At 37.4% G+C, this 13,025-nt stretch overlaps 1 protein-coding gene across 1 annotated transcript in view; it reads left to right on the top strand.

The window, feature by feature from the left end:
- Positions 1 to 13,025, top strand: part of ITPR2 (inositol 1,4,5-trisphosphate receptor type 2) — a 496,128-nt gene that overhangs the window by 101,478 nt on the left and 381,625 nt on the right. Inside the window, exons 3-5 of the mRNA XM_008058785.2 lie at positions 5,738 to 5,853; positions 6,833 to 6,919; positions 9,288 to 9,446. Of these exons, the coding sequence (XP_008056976.1) occupies positions 5,738 to 5,853; positions 6,833 to 6,919; positions 9,288 to 9,446 (362 nt within the window). The remainder of the gene's footprint in view (positions 1 to 5,737; positions 5,854 to 6,832; positions 6,920 to 9,287; positions 9,447 to 13,025) is intronic.

Here is a 13,025-nt window from a genome sequence, read left to right as displayed (position 1 = left end):
AGCTTTGTGGACCTAAGAAAAAAATCTCAGTTTCCTTCTCTGTATCATGGAGAAAATGACCCTGGCTAACTCTTCAGGGTGTTGGAAAGATCAAATGATCTTTATTATCAACATACGGTGCTCGTTATAGTTTACAAACACTCCATGGTAGTAAACTGTTGAGCAAATCAGGCACGGCATTGGTGTCTTTACCACCAAGAGGTCAGGCAGTCACTTGTCAGAGCATTTAAACATGCTTGTGTGGTTGAACTTGTTCATATTTTTAATTTATTCTTATCTAGAGATTCTATCCTAAAGGTTCAAGGCAATTCACTCTCGGACTTTTTGCTTCTTTACCTCAAAGGAGGGAAAGGTTGGGTTTTGTTTGTGTTCCCTTTAAGTGCTAACATTTTAGCAGTCTACAAGCCTATAACTACAAAAGCCCATTTCTTTCTTTTCCTCTTCAGTAGTAAAATAGCTGACTTTTGACTAGAGGAAGTTATATTACAGTCTTCATGGTTGCCAAGCTGTGTGTTGTGATTAATTTTAATGTTTGCTAACACATGCAATAAATTTTTCTTGGCCTTTGAAGCATTCTAGAGGATGCTTGCCCTTTCAGATACCCTCTCTAAACACCTGCCTTAGGTAAGGCAAGAGGGGACAGATGTTTGGATTGAAATTTCCATGCTTAAAACAAAACATGCTCCTTTTTAAAACCTTTAAAAATAGTTTTATACAAACACTGTATTTCAGGTTATGTTCCTTAGAGAAACTGAAAAACAAAAACAGTCACAGTGATATTTTCGGTTAATAAATGCATACCTATCCCTTGATCAACTCTGAATTCTAATTTCTAGTGTCCAGTGGCCCCTTTTCTGACTATCTCTTGCCCTAGGGAGAGTTTTCTTACCACTTTCCATTTTATCATTGGGAAGTTCCTAGCCTGCTCTTCTGTCTCAGAGACCATTGTCTTCACTCTGCTACATCTCCTTTATGTTATGAAGAAAGAAAGAAAAACCCCTTACACTCTCCCTCTCCACCTTTCTCCAAATGAAGATAAGCCCTTGGCAGCCATGTTCCCTCAGTATGAGGTAACTTTACAAGCCACTATGAAAGAGCCATCTGTTGAATGCCTGCCTTGTGACAGGCAGTTGCTGATGATTTAATATGCCTTGCCTCACTTAAATCTTAAGAAATCTTTAGGAAAAGGAGAAATGAAAGAAAAAGTTTTCTTTTCACTATTACCAAAGGAAGCTGCTGGCCAAGGCATAACTTGAACTTCACATATAATAGCCTCCAATGAGTCCTGATGTTTGCTTCTGGGGTGCAGAAACTACCTCGGATACAAATGTTTTCAAAAGTGCTTTTTACAGGTACAAAGCAAACCATTTCAAAACTGTTTAGATAGGGATTGTAAGTGGAGGTGTAGACTGGTTTTCTGCCTGCTTTCCAAAGAAGCACGTGGGAGGGTTGGGTCTTTGACTTCCGGTGCGATATGTTGTGGGATATGTGCTGTATGCCATTTGAATGGCTTTCATATTTCTTCCCTCCACTAGCATTTGTAATTAGGCCAAAATGCCACCAATTATTTCAATTGAAAGTGAACCCTTCTGATGGCTTAATTTTCTTCTACTGCTGTTAAAAAAAGAAAATTCTAATTCCTGGCCATTGCTCTTATAATATTGCCTGCTTGAACACAGTATGTCTTGTTTAATTATTAACATTTCCTGCACTTCTTGTAATTCTGCAAAATTGTTGGCTTCAGGTCTTATTGCTAAGTTTTTTTGAAAAAATTAAACTAAAATGACTTCCTTTTATTTGTGCTTTCGAGGCTTGCTCTGTGAAATAAGGAGTTCTTTTTTTATTCCTCGAGTCTTGAAATGCTGAAGAGATTGTTGTCGCCTGGTTAAAAAATGATGCTGAACTGATTTCTAATTGGAGAACTCCTGAAACCTTTTTCTCAGTAGCATTACACCTCTAATGTAGGAAGTGAACAGACCAGTAAATACTAGAGAGTTTAGAAGCAGGGTGAGAAGGGTGGATAAGAGGGGGTTGCTCTGAAGTAGCTGAGTCCCTGCACACTGGAAAGATGTAGGTTTGTCAAAGGCCCCACCCTTGCTGATGTAATGATTGCAACTGCGGTTTAAAAAATATATCTCACAGGAATGAAGATTTTCATCCTCTGCTCACTGCCATTCTGGTTCAAGGAGTTTGGGAATTTTGTACAAAAACACATTGTGGTATCTTAGACCAAAGGGGCGAACACCTAATCATTAATTGGGCATTCTTGCTGTGTGTTTGGGTTTCATCTGAGAACTCTACTTTTTGTTACTGTTTGGTGAGAACTCTGTAAGGGTTTAGTCATCTCTTCATCTTAGTGAGGCTATTGCTGAAAGAGTGAAGCAATATCAATAATAATGGCTTACATTTATAATAGGGCTTTAAGGTTCACAGAGAACTTTCACACCGATTATCTTTTTGTGCATCTCAGCAGCCCTGTGAATTAGGTGTGGCAGGTATTATTAATGCTTTTATTATGCAGTAAATTTAGAATCAGACAAAATGTGTGACTAGTCTAAGAACAGTAGATATTTTTATGAGTTCTAAAGGAGGCAGAGAGAGAATTAAACATACACCCCATCACCACCAGTAAAACCTTTTATACAGAAGACTGTGTGCGCCCTGCCTTCCTTCCTATCACCCTTTTAAAACAGTCCTGCAACATTAGTTTGCACAAAGAAATGGATTGGTTATTTACTGTGATATAAAACGAGATGCCACCTGTGGGAGATTGCTGAGGGTAAATCTAAGGTCCTGAAACGGAAAGGGCTTTTGAAATCTAAGGCTTTGTACCTCAGACAGAGTGGATGGAAACTTGTTCATTTGGCTGTCTTCATTTCCCCAACTTCCACCTTTTCTCAACTGCACATTTTTTTTTTTTTTTTTTTTGAGTTGGAATCTCACTCGGTCGCCCAGACTGGAGTGCAGTGGCTGCTCCCGGCCACCGCAGGCTCGACCTACTGGGCCCCGGCAATTCTTTCACCTCAGCCTTCCAAGTAGCTGGAACTACAGGCATGCGCTACCACGCCCGGCTAATTTTTTGATTTATTGTAAAGATGAGGTCTCGCCAAGTTGCCTAGGTAGGTCTCGAACCTGCAGGCTCAGGCAGTCCACTCACCTCGGCCTCCCAAAGCATGGGATTACAGGCTGAGCCACCGAGCCCGGCTTCAACTGCACATCTTATTATTACGCCTATTGGTTCAGCTGCCTTCTTCTTAATCTATGGTGACAGTCAAACTACTCAACAACTCCAGTTTCCATCTCCACTATCTCGTGGTGGAGGCAATGGTATTTGGAGCTGGTCTATTGTTATCTTTCGCATGCTGTAGGAGCTTAAAACCCTGTTAAGAGTTCAACATTTCCTTGGAATATAATGCATCCTCCTTAGCCTAGAGTGTAATACTCTATAGTTTCTGACCTTAGCTTGCCACTCCATTTTCATTTCACTACCTAGGAGGTGGTTTTCTCACATGGTTAGTGAGTCCCTTAGCATGCTTCTCTATCTTCATACCAGCCATTGGCTCTGTTTGGAATGCCCCTCCTCTGAACATTGAAGCACCCTTGCCTATGTGCTGAATTAACATTGGTCCTGTAAAATGTGGCTGTGCCTTCTCCTTTCTTCTCGCTTGGGAAGTCTTCTCTGACCTCCCTTGCTTTATGTCCTACAGCATCTTCTCCAGAGCTCTGCTGTGAAGCTTCCAGCATACTGTGAGCCTTCTGAGGAAAGGGTCTGATTCTTAACCAGCAATGCAACGCATGACCCTCTGTAGAGGGACTGCAGTAAACATGGGTTGGCTGATTGTTTGGCTTCATCTCATGACCTCAGCCACACAATCAGGAGTGTTTGGCCACTGTATAGTAGGTTTGCTAACTCTCCAAAGATACCACTCATTAGAAGTGCTATTGGGGTGCTCTAGAATTTGAAAAAAAAAAAATTTCTTTCTCAAATAACCATTTCCTGATGAGCTTGATTAGGTATCTGCAGCCATGGAAAATGATACAGTTTTTCTCTTTTCTTTTTATGCATAAATACAATCAGAAGTATAGACTTCAGGTTATAGAGTTCAGTTCCACTTGAACACCGATTTTTGTGCTTGCCGCACTAAGACAGTATAGAGTTTTGTCACTTGCCTGGTATAGGATAGTTAAAATAGTCTGTTGTTTTAAATTGAGTTCTCTTTTGACAATATTTGTGAACAACCTCTATATTCATGCTTCAACAATTTGTATAATTCTCTCTATAGTTGCTAATGTATAGAAATTAACTTCTAAGATATGCTGCAAAAGGAAAACATTTTTCAGGTGAAACTATTTAGTTTTCACATAAGTGTCAAGTGATAATTCCTGTATCATATTGTAATTGTGATGGTTTCTCAGCTTACTTTTAGCAGCTGAATGATATCTGCTAAAAGTAAGATTTATTTCTGCTACCTATAAAATATTTACTCATCTGTATCAGTAATTTTTAAACTTGAAATTAAGAATTACTTTGCTATGGCCTTGTGCATAAATGGGGGGGATAGATTTTGCATTTATAATGACAAGGTGTAGAAAAATGTCACTTCTGTTTTTTTCTAAATTTCTTAAAAAATTTATGGTTATATTTCTTGACCATTAATGTGTTAGAGCCATAAGGAAGTAAACTTTGAAAAGGAGCATCTTTTAAAATATTTATTTTAAAGAAAATAATGAGCATCTTTATAGATATTAATTTTAAAGAAAAGAATGGAACATGTCTGTTATATGGCTGAAATGGATATTTGAGCTGACTGAGTTTTATTTTTATGATACATTTTTGATAAGTGAGAATGATTTTAAATATTAACACACCAACTAAAATAAATTTGTTATTGAATTTATAAAAATTTTTATGAGGAAAAATGAAAACAATATTTGAATGCTTTGTAACTTCTCCTTTATCATAGAATTTTGGGAATTGATCTTTATTTTAGATTGTCATTCATTCTACAAGCATACAAAATCATTAGCATATAAATTGTTTAGTCTTTCCATTTTTATCATTAGAAAAGAAAATACATATCTTGCTTTTTGACTTACAGATATCACCAATTCTAGTATTTCACTATGTTTTCCTATCTTGATAGTTAGTAGTAAAGTCAGGACTATAATCTTGGTTTAGTTTTTGTTTAGTTTTGCTTTGTTTTTCCATCGTATCACATTGTCTGTTAGATTTCCACACCATATATTCACCCAGGTATTTGGAAACTTAGAGAACTGATGGCTCAAATAGTCAGTTGAGATTATGTCTACTTCTTGTATCCCTTTGGCTGTCCAAAAAAATACCACACATATGTGTTAATTGTGTAAGTTCAGATAGGATAATGAAAGTCACTAATCTCATTTTATTCACTTTCTAAGACCAGGTACCCCATTATAATTAATAAAAGTCTTACCATATAACAATCATATTGGTTTTATTTCTTTATAAATTATACTGACTGTAACATTCTTGAAAAAACTTAAACTAACAAAGAAGGGAGTATATTAATTATCTAAATAATTATTTGAAAAGGATGTTATAGAACAACTTTAAGTTGACTGAAGGGTAGACCGTATGACCTTTAAACATTCTTTATATGTGGAGATTCCAAGATCTAAAACTAGGCTATAAGAGAAATAAATCTAAGAGATGCAGGTATCCTTAGTTACAGTGTTTCTGTTTATTGGTTTGTTATAGACTGCCTTTTCAAGGTGTGCCCTATGAACCGATATTCTGCCCAGAAGCAATATTGGAAAGCCAAGCAAGCCAAACAAGGGAATCACACTGAGGCAGCTCTGCTGAAGAAACTACAGGTAAGGGCCAGGCTTTCTTTTGTCTGGCTTAGGTTAGTTTAGGACCAGCAATAACAAAAGATGGATTCACATCTTTCTAGCTTTGTGATTTCGCCTAATACACAAAGATTTAGAATAAATGTAGCGACACACTGAAAGTAGAAGGGAGTTTTAAGTAACAGGGTGTGACCATTTATTTCCTGGCATGTAGGTAACACATTACTACTGCTATTTTTTAAGGTGTGCCCAACTAATTCAAAGCCTCACATCATAATGAAAATCAATTTAGAATCTCTGTAGGAATATGAAACTCAGTCATATTGACATAATACTTAATTTTTTTCATGAAAGACTATGGAAAAAATAATTGAAAGGTCATTGTTTCTGGTTTGTCTGAGTGTAAATTTGATAAAACACGATTTGTATCATTAAAATTCCTGTTAGTTTCAGAATTGAAAACTGTATTTTGAGACTTCTGAAATTCACCTACTATCCTGGTTGATTTTTCTAGCAACATTCCTGTAACGTTTGGAGATACTGAAAGAGGCACAGGACAAAGGACCGGTATAAACCAAGCATTTATTGGGGAAGAAACTCCCAGGCGAGGTCCTGTGGTCCGGAAAGATGGGTATCCCCCAATAAACGCTTGGTTTATACCGGCCCTTTGTCCTGTGCCTCTTTCGGTATCTCCAAACGTTACAATTCCTTCTTAAGGTAATTTTATAACACCAAAGAACCTAGTACTTTACAACAATTTCCAACCTAAAACTGGCCTAAGACATTTTTGGCTGTATTTCAGCATACATTGAGAAGTTATCACACTATATTGTAATCATTTATTTAATTACTATTCCTTTTCTCCCCTTCTCTCCAAGCACCATGAGTAAAATAACCAACCTATTTTGTTTCTGGTTATATTCTTTGTTCTTAAAAAAATTTGTCAGTTATTTTGCTCAGTTGACTATATTTGCACATTGAATATTTGATGATCATCTTATAGCATGCTGCAGAACTGGAACAAAAACAAAACGAATCAGAGAATAAGAAACTGTTGGGAGAAATTGTGAAATACAGTAATGTTATACAAGTAAGTCTTTATTTATTTTCTCTTAAAAGAGGTGACTATTTGCCAGTAAGTTGGCAGGCATGCCAAACTGCATTAAAAATTTGGGATACTAGCCGGGCTCAGTGGCTCAGCCTGTAATCCCGCACTTTGGGAGGCTGAGGTGAGTGGATTGCCTGAGCCCGCGGGTTCAAATCCCACCTGGACAACTTGACGAGATCTCATCTCTACAATAAATCAAATAATTAGCCGGGCGTGGTAGTGCCTGTAGTTCCAGCTACTTGGAAGGCTGAGGCAGAAGGATCGCCGGAGCCCCAGCAGGTCGAGGCTGCAGTGGCCGGGGGCGGCCACTGCACTCCAGTCTGGGCGACAGAGTGAGACTCCAACTCAAATATATATATATTTCAAATATATATATATTTGAAATACAATAGTTTGTTCTTTGGTGGGAATTATAGATGCGGTGATACACTGTGATGTATTCAGTTAGTATTTAGTGTACTATTCTATATGTTTAAGAAGAAGTCCGATATATACTTTTAAAGAAGTGATCTTACCTGGATGTATGCACAAATTGTTGCATCAAAAAGAAGGTAGGGAAACAATTTCTAAAGGCCTGTAATAAAAGAGTCCTTTAGATTAATGGGGCCAATGTTTAGCATAAGCAGTTTTATCTTTCCATTTTGTAGAGAGAAAAGTTTTCAAATTGTACTTTTAGAGGGAAGTCGTCCTTGAATTGTTATGTGTAGGTCTTATGTTTCAATTAGTATGCACGCTCTGATTTATCTCAGCTGCATTCCTTTCTTATGCTTCATTTGAATCTTGTTAGCTTTTTACTTGGTTATTTGTTAATATATGCCCCACCTTGTTCCAAAAAGAATGTAGGGCATTTTCCAAAATCCAGACCACATAACAAGATAAAATTGAAATAAGGAAAGCAATTGGGTCACAGGGAAAATAAGAATTGGATGAATAAGTTGAAGTAGGGGTAAGGTATTTTTATAAAAACTATGCTGTAAAGTCTGGTAAATTTTGACTTTAAGTCTTTTTGTTGCCCACTTAGCCACAGGGAAGCATAATTTGTTACAGCATTGGCAGAGGAGGTAACATTGAGCCAAATCAGAGGTCTGGAAGCACAGCTGTTCCCAGGAATAAGACCAGGGAAGTGTTTCTCTTATGCTTGCTCATAAAGAGGACACTGTTTAATATGGTAAACAATAGCGTTAACAACTTCCTTACAGTAAATATTACAATAAGTCGTTTCATAGAGCTGTTTTTAAAAATAATATCCCCTGGTATTTTGTTATTGGCCAATGGCAAAATACCAGAACACTGGGCAGTCAAAGCAATTCTCTGATGGGATAAGAGGAGAGGACCTGGGTCTGTAGCTCCCTGAATGCATGACTGAATCTAATGACAGATAATGTGGCAAGAGTGGGCTGCATGGCCCTTGGGCAATCCCCCATAAACAGAGTTTCCCTTAACCAGTTTTGATTAATATTACTTGTCAGCAAGTGGAGCTTAGTTCCCTGTCAGGTACCCGAAGTGTAAATGTTTGCTTGTTCGGTTAGGGGCTGAACTGTGTGCTCTAACATGGTGGATCCCAATGGAGTGGGTTCGGCCCAGGATAGTTTCCATTGATTTAGTTACATGAGTACCCAGGGTATGACAATGAACTTTTCAAAAGAACTGCTTTTTATTTTAAGATAATTTCTTTCTTATATTGTGGGAACTGAAATGATTTTTCTTCTTTGAAATGATTATAACCATAGGTGGAAGATTTATTTTGTTTTGGTTTTCCTGCTCGATAGAATCATGTTTGGTAAGATTTCTGAGAAATGGTGCTTTTACCCTTCTCTGGGAGGGGTCAGGGTCAGCATCCTCTGGCAGAAGTCGCAAGGCCTATTTAGGATGTGCAGTTAGTTTCCTTATACAGGAAGAAAGAGGGCTGTCTGTGGGCAGCGATGGTCAATAACACTAAGTGGGTTGGTGTATTATTTTAGTTTCTTGGATTTTCTTTAGTATATTCTACTTTTGAGGCTGGCAGGCATTGAGAAAGGATATGGTTTGGAGGAACCTCCAGATCACCTTTGAAAAGCCTGGTTTTATTTTATTATTTATCAATAAATGAAAAATCACTCAGAGGTGTCCTCTCGTTTGTTTTTCTTGTGTGCCCACTTCATTATGAAGAAGAATTGGAAGTGGAGGGAAGAAGAAACCCAAAGAAAGTCAAGTGGGAAAGATGGTGGGCATGGACTTTGAAAACAGCTCCTATTTTAATCTCCATATCAAACTGTATTATGTGAATTTATGATACATGTATAAATATATAAATGTAATTAACAGAAGAGATCAAATAATAAGTGTGGTAATCCATGTCTTTTCCCTATAGCTACTGCATATAAAAAGCAACAAATATCTGACTGTCAACAAGAGATTACCGGCTTTACTGGAGAAGAATGCCATGCGTGTGTCCTTGGATGCTGCAGGAAATGAAGGGTCTTGGTTTTATATTCATCCCTTCTGGAAGCTGAGAAGCGAGGGTGACAATGTATGTCAATATAAAATCAAGAGGGAAATAGTGGGTTTGTAAAGAAAATAATTCTTAATAAGTAAAAGAATCCAGAAAGCACAATAAAAATACAGTTTTCAATCAAAATATTATTTTTATGCTAATATCTTTAATGGGTTAAATGAATTTATTTATTTTTCTCATAAATCACAAAAGACAAAGTTCAAATTAATTTAAAACCATCTTCCAACTAGAATTTGTTTGTGAAAGAATTTAAGCTACCTTAATATTGGCTGAGGCTTTTAAAAGAGAAGCAGTTGTGGCACATGTCTATAATTATAGGCTCATGCCTATAATTCTGGCACTTTTGGAAGCTGAGGTGGGAGGATTGCTTGGGCCCAGAAGTTCAAGACAAGCCTGGGCAACATAGCAAGACCTTGTCTGTCCAAAAAAATTTAAAAATTACCTGGTTGTGGTGGCAGGCACCTGTAGTCCCAGCTACTTGAGAGGATGAAGTAGAAGAATTGCCTGAGCTTAGGAGGTCTAGGCTGTGGTGAGACTCTGACATAGGGGAGAGGGATGAGGAGAGAGGGGTGAGGGGAGAGGGGAGGAGAATGAGAGAGAGAGAGAGAGAGAGAGAGAGAGAGAGAGAGAGAGAGAAGCAGAATTTACTTTTTTTGTCTAATCAGGAGAGTATGGGAGTATGGTTGTAAGGAAAAAGAGTCATGTTTAAGAAATGGTGTCTGCCTGTTTAAATTAATAGAGTGATAATGTGAATTGTGACAATATCCCATTTACTGGCTCTATGGCCAGATGCTTGCAACCTATAAGTCTTAATAGATATCTAATGTGTGAGAAGCTATAGGTTGATACCTGCTTGTACATGACAACTGTATTTAGAATACGTTTTGGAATATGTCAGTATTGTCATCTAAATTTTAGAAGTTGCTGAAATATTTTCTGCTACTTTGTAGAGTTGAGAAAAAATGATGAGTACTAACTCCACAGGATCAGTAATTTGATATTTCTGTGTGTAATAAATAAAGTACTGGGTGACAGCCAGCACAAGTGAGTTGTTCCATAAATGCTGGTTGACATGGAACACTGAATACCTTTTTGATAGAATACCTTATAAATGCTAGATCAGGTGACCAGTAGTTGAGATTTTAAAAAATAACATTATTAATTCAAAGCAATATAAAAGTATAATTACTCTGATAGTTTTTTTCAGTCAATACTTTGGTTACATTTGTAATGTTTTAGATATTTCTTGTATTTCTTGTCTTAGAAATGTCTTATTTTTATAGTGAATCTATTTTTTTCTGGTAAATTTTAAAGTACAAATTCAATTCCACAGGATGCAAGATTCATGATTTAATTTGAATAATCAATTATCTGGTGATTTCTTCTTCTGGTAAGGTTTGGGAGAAGCATGGCATGCAGGAATGCAATACACTTTAAGTTTTGTGTTGATTGGATTCCTTAAAAAAAAAGTTCTGTCTTTTTTTCTTTTGGCATCAAGTGATATGTGCTGTGAGCATGATACATATTTTAATTTCAGCAGGTAGTTAATTGCAGTCAACTCTCAGTCATCCAGAGTGGACTCTGTGGTTTGTGAGCAACCCATATCTTGGGTGCCCTTTCTTGTAATGCTCGCTCCTCTCCCCAACCCTTCACTGAGTGGTGTCCCTGTCTGCAGGAAGTCCATGAAAATTAAACATCCAAACAAGCAAAACCTGAGCTCAGGCTCTGAAGGAATGTGATGAAACGCAGTGATTGAATAAATTAGGTCTTTAGATGAGCTGTGGGTTTTATTAATTCATTCTGTTTATTTATTCATTCTATTTCTTTCCCTGATTCTAAATCACTCTGCAGAGTCAATAGAGAGTTGAGTGTAATGAACTATTTCAAATAATTAGTTTTACTGGAAACACAAAACAAAACTAAACCTACTACCCAAACAATCAATCTTCGTGAAGATGGACAATGTAATTGTTGAGTGCAGTAAGTTCCCCTTATCGGGATGTGCTTCATGACGCATGGCTAAAACAACTTTCCATATTGCTTTTTGCTGAAACAGCTCACTGTTTTTGTTCACCACTGTGTAACTTTTGTGTGTGTGATTGGGTTACTGTAGCAGCATAAGCACACCCACAGCCCCATATTGGCCATATAAATAATTATATTATAAGACTAATTTTCTTCCCTAAAATAGGTACATCTTTCTAAAATATAAACCTAATATATTTTATTGAAATGCTGTCCAATGGTTCAATTACTACTGATTTTCTTTTAAAACAAATTAAATCAAAAAGAGGAAACTGCAATGTTTAGAGGACTTTTAAACTGATATTTTGCTGTTTAGCAACAGTTAAGTATCCAACAAGGCGTTCTGTGACCCAAATGAAATGCAAGATGAAGCTGATGAGAGAGAGTCTGTGAGAAAGGGGACCATATCCTAAAACACATCAGTGGTTTATACTACTTAGAAGCACCTTTAAGACATCTCTTGCAGAGTTGTGGGATAGGTGGTTTTGGGAGGGGAAGGAATAGAGTCATGGGTCTCTCAATTTTCAGCTTGTATAGAAAGCCTTTGGTTGCTGTTGAACTGTTAGAAAGTTACTGGGGCATGAGCAGAGAACATAAGTATTTCATTTTCATTTATCTTCCCTTGATTGAGTAGTTAATCTTTTCATTTTCATTTTTTTTTTTTTTTTTGAGTTGAAGTCTCACTCTGTCGCCCAGTCGAGTGCAGTGGCCGCTCCCGGCCACCGCAGCCTCGACTTGCTGGGTTCTGGCGATCTTTCTGCTCAACCTTACAAGTAGCTGGAACTGCAGGCGCATGCTACCACGCCCGGCTATAATCTTTTCATTTTCAATTTTGATCTAAAAAGACACAGGTTCTTTACCTTGATGGTAGATTTTAAAAGTGAAAAAAGGCCAGATATTCTTCAAATCAAGAGAAAATTTTAACTCTTTGGAAAAGAAACTCTTCAAATAGCAAGTAAATTTTGCTATTTTAGAAAAACTGTATGCCTTGAATTTCTAGCAGAGGTGGAGCTAGAGCCCTGGTGTTTTGGTTTCTATTGCAATGGTCTTTTCACCATACCTGGTGACAACTTCAAGAGAAGGGTAACTGCTAGTGGCATTCTTTCCCTCTTTATTTTCAGCAGAATCTCAGCTTGAATCTTACATGACTCTTGCGTAGAATTAATAGCAGTGCTTTTCGAATTGCAATGGAAAAGAAAAGATGTTTGTGCACTAGGAGTGAATGTGATGGCTGATCCTATGATGCGACAGAAAATGACTTCACTCTTAAGTTCTATATTACACGTATAGCTTCTCAGAAAGCATCTGACCCCATCTATGCATGAGGTCCCAAAATGCATTATTCTGAAAATGTTACCAAGTTCGCACATTTGCCAAATTATCTAATTAGATATGAATTCCCTGAGCATAGGGACTATTTCTTACACACTTCTTTTTTTCTTCCGGGTACATCTTTTTTTTTTTTTTTTTGAATTGGAGTCTCACTCTGTTGTCCAGGCTGGAGTGCAGTGACATGCTCATGGCCACTGCAACCTCAACCTGCTGGGCTCAGGCAGTCCTTCCACCTCA

Source organism: Carlito syrichta, unplaced genomic scaffold (genome assembly GCF_000164805.1).
Source record: "Carlito syrichta isolate Samal-C Ts95f unplaced genomic scaffold, Tarsius_syrichta-2.0.1 Scaffold303626, whole genome shotgun sequence".
NCBI classification, from domain to species: domain Eukaryota; kingdom Metazoa; phylum Chordata; class Mammalia; order Primates; family Tarsiidae; genus Carlito; species Carlito syrichta.
The sequence above is the reverse complement of the archived record's forward strand: the minus strand, read 5'-3'. Positions and strand labels throughout refer to the sequence as shown.